Raw genomic sequence first — 25,518 nt, forward strand, 5'->3', positions numbered from 1 at the left:
GTCGCATCTGGGAGATGGAGAAACTGACCTTCAGAGAGCACTGTGAAGGCCCCCAAACCAGAAAGCCCCCAAGTGGGTGTTCTAGCAGCAGAAGAGATGTGTTTGTCTTTCAGAATGTTATTACAATCGTGTCGTTATGCCTCCTCAAAGTGTCTATTATGTACATACTAATTCCCTCTTTGTGCATCTCATGTTCTGTTCCTGAGCCCAGCTATTCTCTAGAAGCTTGTGCTAGTGTCTCTGACCGACTCTGATTGTGTGTTCCTGTGGGTTTCTGTGTCTTCCTGTCAATTATCATTGTTTGCAGGGCTCACCAGAGGGACTCACTAAGTCTTGGGACTTGTATTGTAACTGTCTAGACCTCACATTGTACAACCATTTCTGAAAAAGGTCCTTATTCAAGATTTTGTGGGTATATATATACACAATGAGATGTTATTCAGCCATTAAAAAAAAAAAAAGAATTCTGCCGTTTGCAACAACAGGAACCTGGAAGACATTATGCTGTGTGAAGTAAGCCAGTCACAGAAGAGCAAATTCCACTTATAGGAGAGAGCTAAAGAGTCAAACCCATAGACACAGAGGAGAATGGTTATTGTAGGGTCAGGGGAGGGAAGGTGCAGAATGGCTGTTCAATGGGTATGAGTGTGAGCCATGCAAGATGAACACGATCTGGAGATCTGCTGCACAGCACCGTGCCTGTAGTTACCACTATGGCATTATGTACTTCACATTTACGAAGAGGTTAGATTTCATGTTAAGTATCCTTGATATAATGAACACAATATTTTGTGGTTAAATATTGTTGAGTGCCCTACTGACTTAAATCAGAACCAAGCCAGTGTCTATGTAAATTGAGAAAGCACAATGAGTCAGCTAACTTTGGATAGGTATAAAATTTATATGCACAGTTTTACAGAAGCTCACTTTAAAGCTTAAAGAGTCCTGGTTCATGTTGTTTGCAGACCACATCCTTACTCGTGGCATTGTCTGATTTTATTGGCACTGCACCAGCACGGGTCCATCACCCTTTGTCTCTTACCTGAGATGTAAAACCATGGATCCCATTGGGAGCTAGATGTTTACTCTCACATCCTGTCCATTGTCCATTTTCTCAGTTTGATAGGGGTTCAGTCCAAGATGATGTCTCTTATTCAAAGATGGACTCCCATCTGCCCTCCTTTTTCCTTACAGAACAGAGGCACAGAGGCTGTTGGAGACAGAAGCCAAGCTGGAGTGGAGAAAAGCAAAAGGTCAAAATGGGACAGAGGCAACTGATCTCTACTCAGGGACAGAGATGTGATGATGGTCTGGGGACTTAGACCCCGACCAAAGGCAACCAGTTTCCTCCTGCCATTTTGTACCAATTGAACAAAGTCCACAACCCACTTCAAACACTGACCACAGAACAGTTGGCATTTCCATTGTATTTATTGGTAGCGGGCGGTTCTTTGCTGGGTCTCCTGATGCCAGAGTCATTGTCATGGAGACGTTGCACTGGGTTTAATTAACAGCTGTGATGATTGTGGAAGATGGAGGCAAGTCACCAAATGCCAAATTGCTCAAAATTGAGGCCAGGTGAGAGGGCTTGGGGAACAGAGGGCTCTCAGCAACTCTCAGATGCAGCATGCAGCAATTTTAGAAAATTTCAGTAATTTAAGTTGATTTCTCAATTTTACACATTACCAAATGGACAAGGAAATTTATGCAGAAAATTCATGATGATAAGTACATTATAAAACATGTTTGATTGGCTTTTGTACTCATAATTAGGGAAGTCTTTCCTGTCATGCTGAGAGGGTGGATTGAGCAATATTGCTTTTTATAGCCAAGGCTCTGATGGGAGTGAGCTGAAAGGACACACATTACACCACCCTGAGAGAGTACATTTTTCTCCCTCTCCCCTCCGTTAACCAAAAAATAAATAAATAAAATAAAAAAATACAGCATACTGTTGCGTGTAGCAGACATCAAACCAATGTGTCCAGAGTGTTGGGTGCATCAGTGGTCAGAGACAACATTACTCTATGATATGAATGACCTCTCAGTTCACATAAAAATGCCATCATATATTTTCTAATCTCCAAAATTTCTAGTTTCCTCTTGTCCTGTGGCCACAAGAGGAATGAGTGCAATCTCAGCATCACTTTCCCACCCTACCTAGGTGGATCTTGAAAACCCCTAACAATGACATGGCACACAGTAGAGAATCATCAAGTATCTGGTAGATGAGGAAATAGCGGTTCTGAGGACAAAAAGGAGAATAAGAAAGAATGGAGAACATGAAGAAGGAGGAAACAAGAATTTAACCTATTTGAATTGGAATGCTGAAGTGTGTTGTTGGAATGTGTGTTGTTGGAATGTTGTGGAATGCTGAAGTGGCATCATTGTTGATGCCCGTCACTCACTTGCACTACTTTATCAAGGCGTTATTGACCTGTGGAAAGCTGTGTATATTTAATGCAGGTACCTTGTGTATTTGGGGACAAATACACACCCATAAAATCATCACCACTACCAAGGTCATAGACTTATCCATCAGCTCCCAACATTTCTTCCCATCAATATTATTATCATTCTTCTTATTATTGTTTTGTGGTAAAAACACCAAACAGGAGATTTATCCTTTTAGCCAGTTTTAAGTACACAATATTATATTGTTAGCTGTGGTACTACGTGGTAGAGTAGATCTCCAGAGCACATGTTCCATAACTGAAATTTTTACCCTTGAACAACTTCTCCACATTTTCTGCTCCTGCTAGCCCATGGCTACCACCATTTGTTCTCCATTCTCTCTGATGAGTTTGGCTATTTTAGGTTCCACTTAAAAAGAGATCCTATAGTATTTGTCCTTCTGTGACTGGTTCATTTCACTTATCACAATGTTCTCCACACTCATCTTGCAAATGATAGAATTTCCTTTTTTCCCCCTCTTTTTAAGGCTGAATAATATTCCATAGTATGTATTTACTCAGAAGTGGGATCGCTAGATCATGTGATAGTTATTTTTAATATTTTAGGCAATTCCATTCTGTTTTCATAATGGCTATTCCAAGTACAATTTCACCAAAAGTGTGCCAGAGTTCCCTTTTCTCCACTTCCTTGCCAATACTTACCTTTTGTCTTTTTGATAAAATTCATTCTTTTAAACATTTAGTCTAGGTGTGAGATGATATCTCACTGTGCTTTTCATTTCCATTTCCCTGATGATAAGTGATGCTTAGCAATTTTCCATATACCTCTTGGGTTTTTGTGTGTTTTCAAAGTGGGAAAAGGACAGTATTTTCAACCAAAGTGTTGGGAAAAACTGGATATCTTCATGCAAAAGAATGAAATTGGACCCATATATTGCAACATACACATCAATCAAATCAAAATAGATTAAATAATTAAACATAAGACCTGAAGGTATAAACTTCTCAGAGAAAACAGGGAATGTTAACTTGATACTGGTCTTGGCAATAATTTCTTGGATCCCACACCAAAAGCACAAGCGACAAAAGCAAAAGTCAAGTATAGCAAACTAAAATGCTTCTGCACAGCAAAGAAACAGTCTGCACAATGAAAAGGCAACTTACAGAACAGGAGAAAATTTTTGCAGAGTTTGTATCTGATAAGCAGTTAATGTCCAAAATACATAAGGAACTCACACAGCTTAAATGCAAAGAAAAACAAATAACTCGATTAAACAAAGGGTAAAGTACTGGAGCAGACATTTCTCCAGAGAAGATATACAAATGGCCACCCTTACTATCTTTATTGTTTTCCAGTTTTGGCCTCACTCTCATCCAGTTGCTTCACTTTAAAGTTCAGAGGAGAGCAGGTGACACGTATTAATCAGTCAGTCACTGGGTTCCCTCTGGCTTCAGGGTTTGGTTCAGGGTGGGTATGTGACTCAAGTCTGGACAAGCAGGCACAGCAAGATTCAGTGCCTTAACTTTCGTTTTGACATTTGAAGAAGTGAATTGTCTCTTCCTTTGGACTGGATTCTGCGAGCTGGAGGTGTCAGAGACTGTTGAGCTTAGGCTAAAAACAAAGCCAAGACTGAAGAAGCAGCACTTTGAGACACATCTCGAAGACTATTTGAGGATGACTGTTGGAATCTACATCAACCTGTGCCCAAAACCATTGCAACACTGGACTTTTCAGCTTACATGACCCAATGGGTTTAGTTTTTGATAATACCAGTTTGAGTTGGATTACTTTTAATTTGTAACCCAAAGAACCTTAAATTATACGACCTTGTCCCCTTCCAGGATGGATTGAGATGATTTAAGGGTGTGCTGTGCAGGCAAGTATAAATATATTAATAAGAAGAAATTGGAGCAAAAGTAAAGTAACGATATGTTAATAAGGTGAATTTGGGAGGAGTCATTTGGAAGGAGGAAAATAGAAATGTATACCCTGAGGCCAAATACATGTATTAATCTTGGACTCAAATTATGCAGTAAAATTTATACTGGTAATTCTAGAGACAATGAAAACAACTAAGAGCCATGTTGTTCACAGACATAAAACATGTGGGGGATGTGATTTCCAATATAGAAGTACTGATTGTTTTAATGAAGCCAGAAATTGCTATTGGCTATCTAAGCAGAATGCAAGAAGTTCTGCAAAACAATATGAAAACCTCAGACGTACTACCTAAATGGGAAGCATAGATTTATTTACTTGGTTTCAGCCCACCCAGGTCATGAGTCTGGACTGAGACATTCCAGACCCTCTCCCAGGGTATTTTCCATTCCACAACCCCTTCAAGGCTCATGTGAGTGAGGGATGACAAAGGGATGACATCTCCGTCCACTTGCTGTCTCTCCTTGCCCTTCCATACAGCAGATGTGGGGCACCTCCCATCCCTTTCACCCATGTAGCCCACCACCCACCCTCCCACCCACAAGATCATAAATTCTTAAATAGTCTAGAAAATGTATTGCTTGACCCTCAACACTTAGTTCTAGTATCCAACTGGAGTTGATTGTGTGTATGATATGAGATAGAGATAGTTTCTCTTTTTTCTCTTGTGGATATCCATTGATCCTGCACTATTTTTGTAAAGATTCTTTTATTCCGAATATAACAGAATGCACTTGATTCCAGTGTCACCTTTGCCAGAACCAGACAAATATATGTAGATTAGACTATTTCTGAGTGATGCTTTCTCTTCCATTGTTCACGTTTATATTTTTGCACCTTCATTATGCTATATTTTTTTAAATGTAACTTAAGTATAATTTTGGTGATTGGAAATGTAAGTCCTCTAGAATAATGCTTTTTATTTTCTCTTGTTTTGTTTTTATTTGATTTCAATTAACATATACTGTTTTATTAGTTTCAGAGGTAGAGTTCAATGATTCATCAGTCTTATATCCAGTGCTCATTACATCCTGTGCCCCTGTGCCCTCCTTAATGTCCATCACCCAGTTACCCCATCCCCTACCCACCTCACCTCCAGCAGCCCTCAGTTTGTTTCCTACAATTAAGAGTCTCTTACAGCTTGTCTGATTTCATCCCTTCCCCTATAATCTTCTGTTTTATTTCTTAAATTCCACTTAAGAATGTGATCATATGGTGATTATCTTTCTTTGACTTTTTTTTCACTTAGCATAGTTCTATCCATGTTATTACAAATGGCAAGGTTTCATTTTCTTGATGGCTGAGTAGTAGTCCATTGTCTATAATATTCTACATTTTCTTTATCCATTTATCTGTTGATGCAATTCTGGGTTCTTCCCATTGTTTGACTATTGTGGACATTGCTGCTATAAACATCGGGGTATAAGTGCCCCTTCGATTCACTATGTTTGTATCTTTTGGGTAAACACCTACTAGTGTAACTGCTGGGTCATATGGCAGCTCTATTTTCAAATTTTTGAGGAGTTTCCATACTGTTTTCCAGAATGGCTGCACCAGCTTGCACTTCTGCCAACAGTGTAGAAGCGTTCCCCTTTTTCCACATCCTACCAACATCTATTGTTTCCTGAGTTGTTAATTTTAGTAATTCTTACCAGTGATAGGTGGTATATTTTTGTGGTTTTGATCTACTGATCTAATTTAATCAATAAATCTATCATTCTGTCCATCCTTTTTTTTGCCATAAATGCAGCAATTTTGATATGTAAAATATGGTAAATCAAGTCAAGTCACCTTTGGATAAACCCAATTTGTTCATATAATTGGGTTGAACTTGGCTGCCTTAATCTAACCTACAAAGCTCTTCCTACAGGATTCTGTTCTCCTTATCTTTATCACCTCTGTCACCCCAGAGGTCTATTTTGGGTACATGGAGCACTTAAAAGTACGCAGCTGAGCCATCTAATCCTTCTCTGAGTCTGTGCACCTGCCCAGAACACTCTTCATTCCTTTTTGCTTCCTTAGTTTCCACTTATTTTTCAGATCTCAATGTCAATATTACCTCATGAAATCCTTTTTGATTTCTCAAAGATTGAGGTAGATCCTCACACATATACAGCCATTACTTCCCAAACTATTGTCATACTGCATTCTAATGCTTTTTAGTTTGTAGTGTTTTTCATTTTAGTTACTCTCACTGTGCCTATTGAGTGAAAGCTGCCAAATAATTATTTGTTAGATAAATGAATAAAAGTAGAAAACACACTCTGAGTCAAGCATACAGAATAAATCTTTATTCAATAATGCATTATGTAAATATTAAAGGTACCACTGAATATCTGGAAAAAATCCATTCCATTTTGTGATTATTTACAATTACAGGGAAATTAGAATAACTCAATGACCTGTCTTTTATCATCATTTATTAATTTAACAAAGATTTTTGAAAGCTTTGTGTGTGCTAAAATGAATGGCTAAGAAATGAATATTTCTGAAATTATATATAATAAAGGTTTTTTTTTTGAAGCACATCTTTAACAAAATTCACAATAAATTCAGGGGAATTTGTATGAGGCACTAAAACAGGTAACTGAAATTTGATCATTTCTTGTAAAGGGATTGAAAGACTCTTTCCCTACAACACTGACTTTACTACTTTGCACACAGTAGCCAAATTACTTGCCCACCATATCTGTCATTTAGTACAATACTAGTTTATGGAAGAAAGAGGAAGGTAGAGTGAAAGGGAGTAACATTTTGTAATGCCTATACCCTCAATCAGACAAACATGGTATTGCATGGCATCTATGACTACTTTACTGAGTTCTTAAAACACACAATGGAAGAAGTATTGGGAGTCTCAGGTTACCCAGTGGATAACTGACCACAAGAGAGGGTAACCCTGGCTCATGGCATTTACCTGGAAAATGATCCAACTCAAGACCCAAACCCAATTCCTGTCAAAGTCTGCATTTTCTACTCTAATATCAGTCTTTTAGAACTTGAATTCCCTCCTCATTAATCCATGGGAAATTCATTCTTTTTATCTATAAATAATTTATTATAAACATTTATTTGTAAACCTCAAAATATAGAGAAAAGTATTTTGGAACTTAAAAGTCCTTTGCCATTGTGTCTTTCAGTGTGAGAAGAGTATCAGCCCCTGGGCATACTCAGAAGGCGAATGCGTCAGTTGTAGCATCAGCTGAGAGAACCTAGATTTCCAGTGCATGAAAATAGCATGACTGCAATGCTTGAGAGTTTCCACATTCACATAACTTTCTGGGGACCACTGGGTAAAGCCTCCATAGCAGACATAACAACCATAAAGACTTCCCAATAAAAAGAACCAAGGTAATTGAAGTCCTCATTTCTTCCCCAAAGATAACTTTGCTCACTTACCAACTCATCATACAGTTTTGGGGAATGAGTACCTGCTGAGAACCTTACTCAGTGCAGTCTTGACTTCTTTATTTCTCAGGGTGTAGACAAGGGGGTTAAGCAGCGGGGTGATCACAGTGTAGGTCACTGCCACGAGCCGGTCCTTTTCTGAGGAGTACAGGGATGTGGGCCTCAGGTAGATGAAGGAGGCGCAGCCATAGTGGACGATGACCACTGTGAGGTGGGAGGCGCAGGTAGCAAAGGCCTTCCGCTGCCCCTCGGCGGATGCAATCTTGAGGATGGTGGAGACAATGAAGACGTAGGAGATGAAGATCAGCACTAGGGGGACCAGCAATACCAGAATGCTGAGGAAGAAGATGACCATCTCCTTCACGTTGGTGTCAGTGCAGCCTAGTTTGATGACTGGGAAAATATCACAGAAAAAGTGGTTGATCCGATTGGAGGCACAGAAGGGCACACTAAACACCAAGACATTAACAACCACAGAGATCAGGAAGCCACAGCAGCTGGAGGCTAGGACCAGTTGCACACAGGTGGCTCTGCTGACAACAAGCGTGTAGTTGAGAGGGTTGCAGATGGCAACGTAGCGGTCGTAGCCCATTACGGCAATGAGAAAACAGTTGGTACAAGCCAAGCCCACGAAGAAGTAGAGCTGAGCAGCACACGCAGGAAAAGAAATAGTCTGACTCGTGGAAAGCAGGTTGGTCAGCATTTTTGGTACAATGACCAAGGTGTAGCAGGTTTCAGAGCAGGAGAGGACAAAGAGAAAGAAGTACATAGGGGTGTGCAAAGTCCTGTCCAGACGGATGACAGTCATGATGGTGGCATTGGCCATCAGAGTGGTCAGGTAAACCAGGAGGAAGAGGAAGAAGAGAAGGATCTGCAGATCTCCCAGGTTTGAGAAGCCGATAAGGATGAACTCCGTAATCATGCTCTGGTTCTGTCTCCTCATTGGTCAGTGGGAATCAGATTCAGACATCTTGAAATTGTGAACAGAAAGAATTTGACAAAAGGGACCATATTTGTGCTTCTGCACAAAGCTGAAAATCCTGGCTTGAAAAAGCGAGTAGCTAACCCCTCAGCACAGGATCATAGGATGGGGAAAGCAGGAAGCACCAGGAGAAGTGACCTAAGATATGTCCCAATTCAAGGACATCTGAAGGTTCACATGCGGTGTGTTGAATCAAGAGGAGATTTAGAGCTCATCTCAGCTAATCCCGTCATTTTATGGAAAAAGAAATGGAGGCTTGAAAGGATCAAGCCATGTGTTTAACCCACATGAGAGCAACAACCCTCAAAAATCACTTACCTGAGAAGCCACCTTATGAGAATCTAATTCAGGAAAAGACAAAAACCAATGAAAAGTGATCTGTCCAGCCCCTCCTATGTTTGGCTCAAATAGCGTTTGCTTAGATGCAATCAAGTATCTTCAATTATTATTATTGTTAAAAGTGTGGAGATTTATTTATGATGAAAATCAGTCATGAAGCTTTTGGGAGAGGCATAGAATGATCCCACATGTTGGGGATTTCCTGATTGTGATTTCATGGGAATGTGAGCTTAAGAGGCTAAGGAGAGCTCAACCTCAGTGTAGACAGAGATGAGGTCTCTGTTCCTCCAGAATGTTCTAAGAACGACTCTCCCCATTATATGTGGGAAGATCTGCCATTTGACCCGAGAGCACGTAGTGCTGAAAACTTCCCACTAGCCTGAGACAACCAGACAATCTTTATATTAGAAGAAGCTCAGGAATCTCCTTCCTCCATTTGCACCCAATTCTGTGAACTTTTTCTATAAACCTGGGCAATGTGTCTAGTCCCCAGAGTCAAAATCCAGTTATAAGAAATCCCCGACGCAGCGAGGGGCTCTCTTGTTAGGTGTCTTGATTGTTGAGAACCTTTGGATTCGAAGATGAACCCGATATGTCTCCATGCTCACTCGCCCTTAGCTCTGCAAGTGTCCCCTGCAGACCTGCAAGGGGTTCTTTTGCAGCCATCACAACCCTTTAGTTATTGGAGCAGTGGTCATATCCCTTTAGGGGTCTCATCTTCCTCCTGACTAACACTCTTAGTTCTCTCAATTATTTCTCACGACATCATGTCTGGAGTTCTGTGTCCTGATCACCACCTCAGGCATTTTACTCCTGAGCATTACAACACAATTGTGGCCTCAGCTGTACACAAGTGGCTCAGACACGGTCATCACACATCACTAATTCTGTCCCTCTGTCTTTATGATTAACATTCCATCTTTTTCTACTGTTCTGAATCCTCCACAGTTAATATTATCCCTGCTACACAACCCCAGCTTACTATTGACCTTCTGGAAGGCTTCTCTGAGTAGGTAAAGGCTTCGATTACCGTGTGTGTCTACTTCTGCATCCTTTGTTCAGGCCTGTGTGTTGGAATGGAAGCACAGAAAGCCCGACAAGGTCACAGGTCTTTGTCTCTGTCTTTCCCCCTGGATGCTGATGCTCTGACCCACTTCACCTGTGCATAGGAAGTCATTCTGCCTCTGAGTCTTTCCCTGGAGCCCAGAACTTTGAAGAGTGATTGACAGATAACATTGCTTAGAGGAAAGCCTGGTGCTGCTGCCACAATGCAAGGGAAACACTTACATTTAGAGGCAGAGTTCCTGCCCAATCCCAGGTTTCTTTCTGTGTCCTGTCCCTTAATAAAGGGAGAGACAAACAGCCAAACTTTGTAAGAACCTCAAGCAGTGTTTTCTTTCTGGAAATGATTGGGGAAGGCCAGGAGCTATGAGTCTTTAAGAGGAGGGAAAGCTCTGTTTTCTGGATGGGCTGGAGCTAAGTAGACAGCCTCCATCTCACCAGCCCTGTGTTCCTGGAGGCAGAGGCACCAGAAAAATCCCTGGGTCTTATAGAGGTAGGGAACTCCAGGGGATTGGGGCCTTGGAGGGAAGTACTTTTTGGATCCGGGCATGAAAACTTGAAAAAAAAAAAAAAAAAGAGAATCAAATAAAGTATGTACTTTACTTGATCTGTGTACAGGATGGGTAGCTTTGAATCCTATGATTTTTTTTCACAGTTTGTTTTGGCTCAAGGTTCCATTTGCTGAATGAAGTCTAATGAACGGTAACTTCCCTACTCATTGGTCTTATACTTCCTGAATATGGATTAACTGTTTTAAGGGATTACATAAAGGCCTTCCTTGACAAATATCAATGTTTTCGCTTCTTCCCAGTGTGCTAGTTGAATAAACTAATAATTATTTTCTAAATCTCTCTTGCTTCATGCATCTTGACTGTGTTTGCATTCCAAGAGGGCACATGTTCTAAACTTTTCTACATTTCTTTGCTTAGGTTCATCTTTTGAAAGACGCAAATTAAGGGCAGCCCTGGTGGACCTGCGGTTTACTGCCTCCTTCAGCCCAGGGTGTGATCCTGGAGACCCGGGATCGAGTCCCACGTTGGGCTCCCTGCATAGAGCCTGCTTCTCCCTCTCTGCCTGTGTCTCTGCCTCTCTCTCTGTGTGTCTCTCATGAATAAATAAATAAAATTTTTTAAAAGATGCAAATTAATTCAGACTTTCATCTATGCATTCATTAATGCTTCTATGCATTTAATCATCATGCACTGAGTACTGATGTCATTCCGGGCAGTCTACTGATTGTTTGTGGGGAAGGTAGAACAAAGAGTAGGGAGACATAGCCCATGATGGTGGTGTTCAGAGGCCACATACACAGAGCCTCCTGAGGCACATGGGAATCCATGTCTATCATGGATTTACCCAAGGTCTTCTGAAGAAAACCTATTGGAATGGGATCTGGGAATGTTTTGAACTTGGTTCCAGTGATTTCTTTTCCTCTTAGCAAATTTACAGCTACAGCCCTTTGTCTGAAAAGAGTGTGATGTTTAGAAGGAGAGTTGGAGAATTAAGGCAATGAGGGCTAAGACCAAGGCTTGCTGAGGACACTGTAGCATTACCATCTCTCAGGATCTAAACAGTGCATTTCAGACTCCTCAAATGCCCCTTACATGTCTCTCCCTTCAAATAGAATGTCTCTACCTCAAGGATTCAGGATTTTTCTGCTATGTAACAAGGAAGAAAACATGGATTTCTTTCTCATGTTTTAAGTTTTGATTCTGAGAATAAAAAGGTTCTCATGGATAGAAGTGTGCTATGGGCTAACGGAAATAGGGTCTTGTCAGTGTCGATCTGATTTATGAAGAAGAGGACACAGATACTTAAAAGTAGAAACTGTTTACATTGATGGGTTATTTTTGCGAGAGGGGGCAAAGGACTCTGCCACAAGGCTTTCTTGCTACTCACTTCCATACTACAGCTCTGATCTTAAGAGCAGCTTTGTGAGCAGCAGCTGGGCACCATCAGTATCCATTCATCGCTGCATATAGGTTCTGTGAGCTCATCGTTGAGGCCACATTATGTTCACTTACAGAAGGAATCCAAGGAGAGCACAGTGATCCTGATGAGCTGAGTAGATTGGTGGTAAGTGAAGAAGCTAGAAGAAGTGAAGCAGCTATACTCTGAAAACAGAATCTCAGGGAGGTTGGACAATTTAGGGAAAGTATATGTCACCCTCTGTCACCACACCAGGTTATTACAACATTGCTGATTCCATTCCCTGTGCTGTGCTTTTCATCCCCATAATCTGTTTATTTTATAACTGGAAGTTTGTACCTCTTAAATCCCTTTGCTGATTTTGCCCATCCTCCACTCTGCCCCTCTCCCAACCACTGTTTTTGTCTGTATTTAGGAGTCTGTATCTGTTTCTTCTAGTTCATTTGTTAGATTGCTTTACTAGAATCCACATATTAAATAATATTTTTCTAAATAAATCACACAAAGGGAGCACAATTTAGAAACAGATGAACTAGATATCAAGACATGCTAGAGCAACGTTGACCCAGTAATGGTGGCATAAGATTGAACACTAGAATCAATGAAACGGAATGAACAATATGGATGTAGCACAAGGCATACATATATGGCTGATGGATTACCAACAGATTTGCTAAGGTTTTTCAGTGAAGAAAGGATAGTCTGTTTAATGTACTGTTATGGAAATATTGGATGTATATATTAAAAAGCACAAATCTTGCCTTTGCTAAAAGTCATATACAATTTAACTAAAAAATGTCAAAGCCATACAAATTTCAGGAAAAAAAAATATATACCTTGAAGTCGACAAATATTTTTCACCCAGGAGACACAAAACACGAGTATTGAAAACCCAACAGTTCCACAAATGAATAAACTGTGGTGTATTTGAAAATGGAATACTATTACAAAGTAAACAAAATACTCATAAATGCAGCAACACGAGGGAGCCTCAAAAACATTATGCTTAGTGAAAGAACCAAGATACAAAAATGAATATGATGTTTGACTTCATTTTTATGAACTTAAGAAAAGAAAAAAACATATGAATAAAAGGCAAGATTAGTGTTTTCTGGGGGCTGAGAATGGGTGGATTGACCACAAAAGGATAGAAGGGATCTTTAGAGGTTGTACAAACATTCTACAACTAAACCGAATAGATGACCTTGGATGTATGCATTTTTCAAGACTCAACAAACTGTACATTTAAATTGGAAGCATTTTAAAGTATGTAAATTAAATCTCTGTAAGGTTAGTTTTCAATAAAAAAGTACTTTAATAAAAATAAAAGACTAAGTGGAATCCTTTGAATTCAAAGACCAAATGTAATATTTGAACCAAGTAGCCTTATAGACCTATGAAGAAAAAGAATTAAAAGAACCATAAGAAAATGTTATAAGTACAAAATTTCCAAAAGTTGAATAAGAATATCTCATAAGTCTATTTATAATGCTGTAATATACTAATATGTAATCAAAGAAACATAAAAGGAGGAAAATAACATTTTTATCTTGACTAGAACTGAACGGTTAAAAAAAAAAAAAGGTGTTAATATGTCCTGGGGAAATTGACATGTTCACAGATAATGAATTATATATTTATAGCCTTTGGAGAGTTTCTTGGCCAATATGATGTATATGAGATTTCAAATACAGAAGATTTTGACTGAGCCATTTACATTTATGTATAAAGCTAAAATGATGAACAATTGCTCCAAGGACAATTTCATTTATTTTATTTACAAATCCAAACCTCTGGGAACTCTATTACATCAGTTAAAATGGCATTTATAGCATTATTATAGGTAAGAAAAACAGATCTCCTGTGTCTATTGCAAAAATTGAGGCAGGATTATACATAGTTCTTCTCTGTATGTAAATCAGAATAATCCACTTGAGGTATTTAAACGAATGAAAGATTTGATAAGGGCATTAGAGACTTCTACACGTGTTGAGGCTTGAGAGCTAATGGCAGGAGGGTTGGTCTTGACCTCTAGAATTGAAAGGATCGTAGGGAGCCCCTACCTATGGTGCTGACTAATGCAGGCCTGAGGAGGGATTCTCAGGATATCAAAGCCAAGGGCAAAAGCCCATATCTGCCATCTGACAAGTGCTCCCATAACATGTTCCCATAGAAAAACCCAACTTTCTTCCTCTTCCATTATCTATAGAGTTCTAAGTAAATCTAAAATTCTGGCAAGTGTATGGGTTCCGGACAGTATCCCCTGTTGCTGCCCCAGAATGTGACACTTTGGCAGGTGGATGATTTTGAGCTGAAGGCACTTGATACCCTGTGAGCTTGAGACATTTATCCTTCCTTAACCACACAGAAGAATCCAAACTGGGGGTATTTCCCAAAATAAGGGTTGCTAACATATACATTTCATCTGAGGGATGCATCTACATGGTAGGGCAAATATCTAATTACCAAACATCTACTCCTGCCCTATGAAGTGCATTCTTTTCTCCTGCTCCCAGAACCCCACCCTTCTCCTTAGATCAGAATGACATATATACCCCATTTTGCTTCACTGTGTTTGGAATTCCCATGTCTATGGGGATTCTCCATACATTCACCTGTTGATTTTAACTGATTTTCTCCTGTTAATCTGTCTCATGTCCATTTCTTAATCCGGCTAGTTAGACCTTGGAAGGGAGGGAAATAGTTGCTCCCTGACACAAGGAATCTGGACAGACTCCAGGATTTTGACGATTTCTGTCCTTATAGAAGAGTACAGGAGAGACCCTTAGAAGTATTGTATATGAACTGTCAACAAAATATGACCAACACAATTTTCATGCTTGGATGTTCAACAGCCATACATGCCTTTCTTTTCATCTTCACATTTTCAAACAGTAGGAATTAATATGATGCTAATATGCCTCACACAACGAGTATCTGCATCCATCTTCCTAAAAAGAGGAACAGAGTGCCCCAGGTTAAGTATCATTGATGGTCTTCTTTCAAGATTAAATCATAATTCCAAACACCAGCAACACACCTTACAGAGCCTAGCATATTAAGAGAAGGAGGGGGGGATGGTTCAATGTGAAAATATATACGTAATTAAGCAACCAAGAAAATAAAACACAACTACTGCAATCCTCATTTCTGGAATTCATTGCAAGACTGTCATAGCTATTTGTGTTTTTTTTTTTCATCTATTGAACATTCTTTTGAACTTAGATACCACCATATTTCCTAAGGCTCTAGCCTTTGGTAACTTTGATTAAGTGAAGTTGTTCTCATCAAAATTTGCCTTTGTATGTGAAGTAATGAAGCATACCCTACCACCCTCCTAGATTCCAGATGTTCTCTACTCCATCCTAGTAGTGTAGTTGTTACCCTATTTTCCTTAAAAATTAGTACCCACAAGATGACAGCAAGAGAGGAAGAAAAAAAGGAAGAACCCAACTACAAAATTGTCAGAAACAATGAACCAAAGGGCAAGAATAAGTCTTTCCCTAGTTACTTTAAATGTCAAGGAAATAAGTCTTCCCAAAGAAAAGACAGAACACCAATAAAAAATAAATTTATTTAAAAAAGGAAAGTCAAAAACAAAAACAACAACAAAAACAAAAATATCCTGTTTCTAAGACACTTTCATTTTTAGGATGCACACAGACTAAAAGTAAACAGGTGGAAAAAGATAATCGATTAAATTAATAACCAAGAATAGGACAGGGCTGGTTTTCTACACAAAGCCAAGACTGACTAGAAGACAAAAAAGGGGGCACTTGAAGGGAAGAGCACTGGGTGTTATGCTATATGTTGGAAAATTGAACTCCCATAAAAAAATACATATACAAAAAAAAAAGAAATCAAAAACACTGTCAAAAGATAAAAAAGTCATTATATATGATAAAAGTGTCAATTTAACAGGAAGATATCACAATTATAAAAAATGTTCGTTTTACATTAAATCACCAAAATAGAAAAAGCAAATATTGACAGATCTGAAGTGAGAAAAGAGAGCAATAACATAACGGCATGAGACTTCAGTGCCCCACCCTCCGTAAAAGGATCTTTCAGACAGAACATTGGCAGGGAAACAGAAGAATGGAGCAACATCATAGGACCGATGGGCCTGGTACAGAACTTTGTACCCAACTGCCAAGAATACACCTTCTTTTCCAGTGCATGTGGAAAATCCTAGAACGGTGGTGGCCAGGGGCTGCAGGGAGGGGAAATGTAGAGATGATGGTCATGGGAACAGGGGGAGAACAGTTGGGGACCAAGGAGGGATGAGTCCCAGAGGTCTAATGTACACCATGATGAGTGCAGTTAAGAGCTCTGTATTGTGTACGTGGAATGTGCTGGGTCAGTGGGTCCTATGGATTCTCTCTTCACACTCAGATCATAACAAGGTGAGGAGATTGGTATGATAATCATGATAATCAGCTTTACTGTGGTAATCATTACACAATACATACATGTATCAAACTATCATATTATATGCCTTAAATATGTACAATTTTATAAAGTTGGAAAACAGTTTAAAATAAAAAATGAAAATGGACTACAATGTTTTAATGAACTAAAAATCCTATCAGCTCTGTCTTCAAGAAAGTCATAGTCTTAGGTGGAAAGCAAATGATAATAATCTCTGTAACTAAAAATGTAAAAACTTAGAAAAAGTCCATCGAAAGATGAGTGGATAAAGAAGATGTGGTTTACGTATACAATGGAATATTACTCAGCTATTAGAAATGATAAATACCCACCATTTGCTTTAATGTGGATGGAACTGGAGGGTATTATGCTGAGTGAAGTAAGTCAGTCGGAGAAGGACAAACATTATATGTTCTCATTCATTTGGGGAATATAAATAATAGTGAAAGGGAATATAAGGGAAGGGAGAAGAAATGTGTGGGAAATATCAGAAAGGGAGACAGAACGTAAAGACTGCTAACTCTGGGAAACGAACTAGGGGTGGTAGAAGGGGAGAAGGGCGAGGGGTGGGAGGGGAATGGTGATGGGCACTGGGGGTTATTCTGTATGCTGGTAAATTGAACACCAATAAAAAATAAATTAAAAGCTTAGAAAAAGTGGATGTTTCAAAAGTCTGCATTTTTATTGAAATATTTATCTGTGATCCTCATGCTAAAGGAGACTCACAAAAATTATCTATAACTTACGGATCTATAAGCTATATTAAATCTTCATATCAGGGAAATGTTTTAAGAAAAATGAAATCAATCCTTTGGCAATCAATCTTAAAAAAAAAAACAAAACGGAAAATTAATGACCCTGGCTCGTGCAGCAAGACCCTTTCTGGCTGCAACAAGGTAAACTGAGGTGGCCAAGGCCAAGCCTCCATCTCCAGTTTTGTGTTTCCAGGCAGAGGCGACACTCCTGGGAGAAATAACACCTCTAAACCACCAAGCTCAACCTTCTGTGTCAGTCACTCAGGGTGAAATGGAAGGAGTGGGTTCCAACTCCTCTCACACTGATTCCCAGACTCAGTCATGCTGGTGCTGGAGAATGGGCACAGGGCACTGTTTGCAGGTGCGGTAGACGCACAGGGCTCCTCAGCGGAGGTTGGACCCTGAGCGCTACTACTGAGCCTTCAGGAGGCCATGTCTTTATTCCGCCAGGACACGCCCTTCAGGTGAGGAGCACACAGAGGGAGCCCGTTTCCCACTGTTATTTACCAAATAATCACATTTTTCTTACTGACATGTGAGGTCACTTCTTTTTTTTTTTTAATAAAATAATTTTTATTGGTGCTCAATTTACCAACATACAGAATAACACCCAGTGCTCATCCCGTCAAGTGTCCCCCTCAGAGCCCGTCACCCACTCACCCCTACCCCCTGCCCTCCTCCCCTTCCACCACCCCTAGTTCATTTCCCAGAGTTAGGAGTCTTTATGTTCTGTGTGAGGTCACTTCTGTTGCTAAAAGCGCACAATTGAACTTTTGAGTTCTCTTCTGTGTCTCTCTGTACTCCTTACCTCTTCTTGCTCCCATAGTACACTTATCCTTCTTATTATTATCACTGAGGCATCTTCTCCTGGGAACACTGAGTCTCTACATTACCCATCTGTTTCAAAAGTATCCTATTTTTTCATGTAAACCTCATAAATCTGACTGTCAGGTTGCCCTCACCGTCCATGCTGTGATTTGGACTGGAATGATATTCATTTTGGATTTGCTTGGATGAAAGTGAGAACGTCAGGGTTAGTCACTCGACTAGAAGATGCTTGTCAACAGCAAGGCAGTCAATGATAGAACTCAACCTCGTGGAAGATGCTTGTTAAGATGTAGGTTTCTGCAGAGCAGCTTAGAGTCACCGATTAGAATTTCTATGGACGAGAACCTGAGATGATGGATTTGAAATTAAGCCCTCTTTTGACTCTTAGAAACACTCAAGTTGAGAACCCCTGGATGTATACAAATTTCCTACTAAAAATTCAGTGAAAAATCCCCACGTGGCCTGTACAACACAGTTCCAATTGTGGTCATGTGTCCCACAGAATCCACTACCTGTGGACGCAGCTTCCAATGCGGGCACGGGCTAATTATGCTCCTGGCTCCTTCTCCCCAGGTTCCTCAGAGAAGGCTGCCTTTGAGAACCTGGTGACATTAATTCTCCAAAGTAGACTTGACTTCTAATTAACCCCAAGACAACGTCTCCAGGAGCAGAAACAGCCTCAGGAGTCCAACCACCACAGTACATGTTTTAATAACCTCCCTGCGTGCTGGTCACCAGCACCTCCACAGACCGTGAGTTTGGCTGGAGGGGCCCATGGGCCTGATGGAGGCAGAGGCTTCCTCTGTTGATGCAGATGAGAGCGTCTACTCCAGGGCACATTCCCTGCCTCCTGCTGTCCTGTGGTCGGTTTCTGAGCTTTGGCTGAGAATCCACTTGGCAAGGGATCCCAGATACTGAGTAGCTCCTTCTGTCTGAATTGAAAGGAGGAAAGCCCTGTGGGTACTTGCCGAACAGCAGGTAGCGGTGGGGTCTAGGGCTGTGTGGGGTGTGGGCCTGAGGGATGGGTCGTGTTGTGGACGTCGAGCCCCTCCAGGAGATCCGTGATGGCAGGTGCAGGAGAGGCAGGGTTGAGAAGAGAACCAGGGGCCACTTTTAACTCAAGGTCTGAGGAGTGTTTGGGTGTGGGCCATAGAGTTCTCTGAATTTCAGGATGTTCAGACTGCGTCAGCTTTGTTCCCAGCTAGACTTTCATTTCATGTCTTTTTGGTTGCTTGACTCCTGGGTGAACAGAAACAGATCCCGAATGTCCACTTTTCTCCCTACTGGGTACTCGTGGAATCTCTTTTGATTTATAATCGACATCCCATGCTCAGACTCATTTCAATATGCATGTTCATGGTCTTTGTGTGCACCTAGAAAGATAGAAATTTTACTTCTTTGCTCTTTGATGCTGCCTACAGAATTTGTCTCCCTTTACCGATTGATGCTTTTCCTCAGATAAATAGCTGAATATCTCCAAAGTGTTAAATATTTAGTTTTGGTCCCTTTTGCCGGTACCCAGTACCCTCTTCTCCTGAGTTACTATTTAAATTCCGTGTACCTACTATCCCAACAGGGCATCTAAGGGGTCAGAAAACTCGGGTGTGCAAGTGCCATCTCTTCGAGTATTAACCTGAATGCCCCCCACAGGTTCTAGCAGATAAGGGCCCTTCCGGGATCATCATTTACAGAGTCTTCAACTTCCTGAACTGAAAGACTCTTGGGGTCAGTACTCCACTGGTGCCCTAAGCCAGGTCTCCTGCAAGCTAGTGTTCAAGGCCCTTCTGCTGAAGGACTTTCCCACACATCTGGCCAGTTTATTACAGTCCTTACAGACCCGGGCCACTTTAGTTTTAGAATAAGGAGATGGAACAGCCTCACTTATGTGTGCCTTAAATGAAGTGTCTTGTTCAAAGTCACCCAAACCTAGACTTAACATAGAGATCTTGTCCTGTCAAATGCAGGGGTCTTTGACCTTAAGTTGATGGCCTTGGGCTTTTGGCAGGAAGATCTTATTCATGTTTCTGCTCTTACATCTTTCTATGCATAGCAGAGTTTGAGCTCACTGTGCTGGTCCCGATGTTTTCTTGAGCAGACGAGGGCTGCCTCCTCAGCTGGATGGTGCTTGTGGGTTCTCAAACACCACAAGTAGGGCAGATACACCAATCTCACAATCCAGTCAGCTGTGTCATGGGTCGGAGTGAAAAATAATTTAGATAATTATTTTGGGTTTGTGTAGATCCAGGTATTCCTTCAGAATCGAGGGACTTCCAGCCTCTGTGTTCTACTCCACATGTCACACCCACAAAATTGGGGGTGTGGGGGTTAGATGTGGATTATGTAAAAGGAGATGAGAAAAATCAGTGGAAAGAGCTAGGACAAAATGAGCTATGAGGATAAATGTCCATTTGCCTCAGGGTCTTAACAGATAAAAATCCATTTTCCTTGTGAGGCTGTTATGTAAACACACTGGTTTGTTTTTCTAAATATAGAAAACATACGGCTATTATCCACATGCAGATGTATCTATGGAGACCGACATAGTACAATCATATCTTATATTTTATCAGAAATATCTTTGCAGGTACATAATGAAAATGCCTATTATTTGTTAAAGCACTTTAAATTTAAATTGTTAAAGCACTTTAAAACCAGCCTGTGTATTTCATATTAACTTCAAGTACATGAATAACTATAAGTATTGAGTTTAGGACCCGTTTCGAGGTAGTAAGGAAGAAGAAAAAAAATTTATCTCCCTGTTTCTAGGGATGAATACAATGAGTTTCAGAACTTTCTCATCATTAGAGGCACCTGGCTGATGCTGTAGGTTAAGCATCTGACTCTAGGTTTTGGCTGAGGTCATGATCTCAGGGACCCGGGGTCAGACAAAGCCTGAGACCCCATGCTTATCACGAATCCGGGTAATATCTCTCTCCCTTCCTGTGCACCTACCACTTGTGTGCTCTCTCTGTCTCTCCTTCTCTCTCTCTCTCTCACACACACACACAAATCTTTAAAAGAAAAAAAGAAAGTTCCGAATATTTAATTAAATATACATTTAAGGTATATCCAGAATCTAAATTTGTTATTGGCTAGAAGAATGTAAAAATGGAAAATTCTGGTAGACGGTGCAAATGATTCCTCACTAGATGATGTTAGTTTGTTTATTTATTTATTTATTTATTTACTTATTTATTTATTTATTTATTTATATTTTTTATAATAAATTTATTTTTTATTGGTGTTCAATTTGCCAACATACAGAATAACACCAGTGCTCATCCTGTCAAGTGCCCCCCTCAGTGCCCGTCACCCATTCACCCCCACACCCCGCCCTCCTCCCCTTCCATCACCCCTAGTTCTTTTACCTGAGTTAGGAGTCTCTCATGTTCTGTCTCCCTTTCTGATATTTCCCACACATTTTTCTCCCTTCCCTTTTATTCCCTTTCACTATTATTTATATTCCCCAAATGAATGAGAACATATAATGTTTGTCCTTCTCCGATTGACTTACTTCACTCAGCATAATACCCTCCAGTTCCATCCACGTTGAAGCAAATGGTGGGTATTTGTCATTTCTAATGGCTGAGGAATATTCCATTGTATACATAGACCACAGCTTCTTTATCCATTCATCTTTCGATGGACACCGAGGCTCCTTCCACAGTTTGGCTGTTGTGGACATTCCTGCTAGAAACATCGGGGTGCAGGTGTCCCTGCATTTCATTGCATCTGTATCTTTGGGGTAAATCCCCAACAGTGCAATTGCTGGGTCGTAGGGCAGGTCTATTTTTAACTCTTTGAGGAACCTCCACACAGTTTTCCAGAGTGGCTGCACCAGGTCACATTCCCACCAACAGTGTAAGAGGGTTCCCTTTTCTCCACATCCTCTCCAACATTTGTGGTTTCCTGCCTTGTTAATTTTCCCCATTCTCACTGGTGTGAGGTGGTATCTCATTGTGGTTTTGATTTGTATTTCCCGGATGGCAAGTGATGCAGAGCATTTTCTCATGTGCTTGTTGGCCACGTCTATGTCTTCCCCTGTGAGATTTCTGTTCATGTCTTCTGCCCATTTCATGATTGGATTGTTTGTTTCTTTGCTGTTGAGTTTAATAAGTTCTTATAGATCTTGGAAACTAGCCCTTTATCTGATACGTCATTTGCAAATATCTTCTCCCATTCTGTAGGTTGTCTTTTAGTTTTGTTGACTGTATCCTTTGCTGTGCAAACACTTCTTATCTTGATGAAGTCCCAATAGTTCATTTGTGCTTTTGTTTCTTTTGACTTCGTGGATGTATCTTGCAAGAAGTGACTGTGGCCGAGTTCAAAAAGGGCGTTGCCTGTGTTCTCCTCTAGGATTCTGATGGAATCTTGTCTCACATTTAGATCTTTCATCCATTTTGAGTTTATCTTTGTGTCTGGTGCAAGAGAGTGGTCTAGTTTCATTCTTCTGCATGTGGATGTCCAATTTTCCCAGCACCATTTATTGAACACGTACATCAGAAAAGTGTGTAAATAAAGACCGGATGCAGCCAATAAATAAAGGCTAAGTGACTTTGCATAGAAAACACTGTCGTTACTTTGTAGGCTTGGACAATTGGGAGTTACATCTATGCAAAATTATCTGATGTGAGTCCTAAGAGTGACTCTGGAAACCCTGCTTTCTAGCAACTTGTAGACTGTGTTTAGGAGCAGAATGTGCAAAGGGAATCTTACAGTGTTGACATAATCAACTTGTTGGTCTAACAATATTGAAGAGACATCAAGTCTGCGGATCGTCCGAGTACCGGTACCTGGAAAACGGACCAATTGTCCCCCAGTCTTTCAAATGCTCTTTGATGAGCTCTGAGCCATTTTTGGAAAATTCCGTTCTTGCGGTTTTCCAGAGGCACAATCAGAAAAGGGAGGTGAGCTGCAAATGCCACCAAGGTAATGAGTCTCTTTCTACCTCCCTGGTGCTTCCTCTTTGTGGAACCGGGGACATTTGTCCTTAAATTGGTGTTTTCTGGCATTCCACTTTTTGTCAAGGCTGCCAGTGTGGAGCCTCCAGGAGGGTCACTCCCTCCTCTTAGTCAGTCTGTCAGGCATGACACTAACCGTGTTGCTTCCTTGGATTTTGTGTTACTGCCATAGGTTGTTGACATGAAGAACTGACATGGTCATGACGTCCTTCCCACGTTTGCTGGAGGTCACCTAAACCTAACTCTTCCTCTCCCTTCCCATTTTACAGTTGGCTACACCGAGGTCCCATGTGGTTTCCGAACACCACTCATTCCTCATTGCACATTCTGACCCAGTGCAGACGGCTGGAATTGGACCTATTTTTCCCCTTTTGCAGAGCTAGTTTCCTTAGGCTTGTAGTGAGCAAGACAACACAAGAATTCCTCAGTGAGATGTGAGTGAAACCAGTGAGACAGATGCGTAATCCTTGGCTAGAGACCATGGTCGTGGCCTTCGGGAAAGCCTCCCCATTGCCCATCAGGTCCTCTGTTGTCTATGGAGCCTTAGGTCTTTTCTTCACAGACCTTTCTGGGGAGGCATGAAGGGTTGGGCTGCCTGCAGACCCTGTGTGATTGTCCCGCCCATTCCTGCTCCCCTTCCTGGATCCTGGCCTCTGTCTCTGTCCTGGGGTCTCCTCTCTAGGGGTGCTCTGCATGGAGCGGGGCAACGAGACCCTGGTGAGGGAGTTCATCTTCCTTGGCTTCTCCTCTCTGGCCGGGCTGCAGCGGCTGCTCTTCGTCGCCTTCCTGCCCCTCTACCTGTTCACTCTGGGCACCAATGCCATCATCATTTCCACCATCGTGCTGGACAGAGCCCTGCACACCCCCATGTACTTCTTCCTGGCCGTCCTCTCCTGCTCCGAGACCTGCTACACCTTTGTCATCGTCCCCAAGATGCTGGTGGACCTGCTGGCCCAGAAGAAGACCATCTCCTTCGTGGGCTGTGCCATCCAGATGTTCACCTTCCTCTTCCTCGGCTGCTCTCACTCCTTCCTGCTGGCAGCCATGGGGTATGACCGCTACGTGGCCATCTGTAACCCTCTGCGCTACACAGAGCTCATGGGACCTCGGGTGTGTGTGGGACTCGTGGCTGCTGCCTGTGCCTGTGGCTTGACTATTGCCCAGATTGTCACCTCCCTGGTGTTTCACCTGCCCTTCCTCTCCTCCAACCAGCTGCATCACTACTTCTGCGACATCTCTCCTGTCCTCAAGGTGGCGTCCCATCACTCGCGCCTCAGTCAGTTGGTCATATTCATGATTGGTGTGTGTGTATTGGTCGTCCCCCTCCTCCTCATCCTGGTCTCTTACATCCGCATCATTTCTGCCATTTTGAAGATCCCATCCTCCACCGGCAGGTACAAGGCCTTCTCCACCTGTGCCTCCCACCTCATTGTGGTTACTGTGCATTACGGTTGTGCCTCTTTCATCTACTTAAGGCCCAAATCCAGCTACTCTTCAAGTCAGGACACGCTCATATCTGTGTCCTACACCATCCTCACTCCACTCTTCAATCCAATGATTTATAGCCTGAGGAACCAGGAATTCAAGGCAGCCTTTCGAAGAGTAATGGGCCAGACTTTGTATCCTCCTCACTAAATTAATTTGATACCATGAATTTTTAACTGGTCAGTGAATGTATGCCTTTTATGTCACTTTGATTGTATCAATTGTATGCCTATAGTCTCTCCTACTGTAGTGTTTTAATTATTTCCTCTAGCAGCTTTTCCTAAGTTTGTATTAACATTTCAATAATTTTTTAACATTTTATATTTATTCTTCTTGGAGAGAGATAAGAGAAGCAGAGGGATAGGGACTAGCAGATTCCTTCCAGAGTAGAGTCTGAGGTGAGACTTGATCCAAATCCTGAGATCATACCTTAATCTGCAAGCAAGAATCAGACACTCAACCCACTGTAACACCCAGCCACTACAACATTCTGACGCTTTTGAGAAATTTCCCAGTTGTTTGTTTTCTAAGATCTTTAACTGTACTTCTCTAGGAATAAATATTTCATGTTATACAGTCATATGTTGTTTGTTACTACTCAGAGAATCTGTCATTATCTTTAAGGTTAGTGTCTAATGTTTTCCCTCAGTGATTTATTTTTTCTAAGCATTCAAAGTTTTTATATTTTATTTTATTTTATTTATTTTTATTTTTTTAAGATTTTATTTATTTATTCACGAGACACACACACACACACACACACACACACACACAGAGGCAGAGACACAGGCAGAGGGAGAAGCAGGCTCCACGCAGGGAGCCCGATGTGGGACTCGATCCTGGGTCTCCAGGATCATGCCCTGGGACGAAGGCAGGCGCTAAACCGTTGATCTACCCAGGGATCCCCAGAGTTTTTATATTTTATTGACATAGTCACAAGTTTTTTTTATGTTATGTGTGTTGAAGTTTGAAAGGGGATTTACTC

At 41.1% G+C, this 25,518-nt stretch overlaps 2 protein-coding genes across 2 annotated transcripts; one reads left to right on the forward strand and one right to left on the reverse strand.

The window, feature by feature from the left end:
* Positions 1-7,759: 7,759 nt before the first annotated feature.
* LOC140626936 (olfactory receptor 10T2-like) lies at positions 7,760-8,704 on the reverse strand. The gene has a single exon (XM_072814836.1). The coding sequence runs from the start codon at positions 8,702-8,704 to the stop codon at positions 7,760-7,762; it is 945 nt and encodes a 314-aa protein (XP_072670937.1).
* A 15,037-nt stretch (positions 8,705-23,741) lies between these two features.
* LOC140626909 (olfactory receptor 10K1-like) lies at positions 23,742-24,683 on the forward strand. Its single transcript, XM_072814785.1, has one exon. It carries the CDS (start codon positions 23,742-23,744, stop codon positions 24,681-24,683), a length of 942 nt encoding a protein of 313 aa, XP_072670886.1.
* The last annotated feature ends 835 nt before the right edge of the window (positions 24,684-25,518 follow it).

Source organism: Canis lupus, chromosome 38 (assembly GCF_048164855.1).
Source record: "Canis lupus baileyi chromosome 38, mCanLup2.hap1, whole genome shotgun sequence".
Lineage (NCBI taxonomy): Eukaryota > Metazoa > Chordata > Mammalia > Carnivora > Canidae > Canis > Canis lupus.

What these genes read in the sequence shown, in the direction of transcription:
- LOC140626936 (XM_072814836.1), bottom strand. Translation starts at nt 8,704, where the DNA reads ATGAGGAGACAGAACCAGAGCATGATTACGGAGTTCATCCTTATCGGC.
- LOC140626909 (XM_072814785.1), top strand. Translation starts at nt 23,742, where the DNA reads ATGGAGCGGGGCAACGAGACCCTGGTGAGGGAGTTCATCTTCCTTGGC.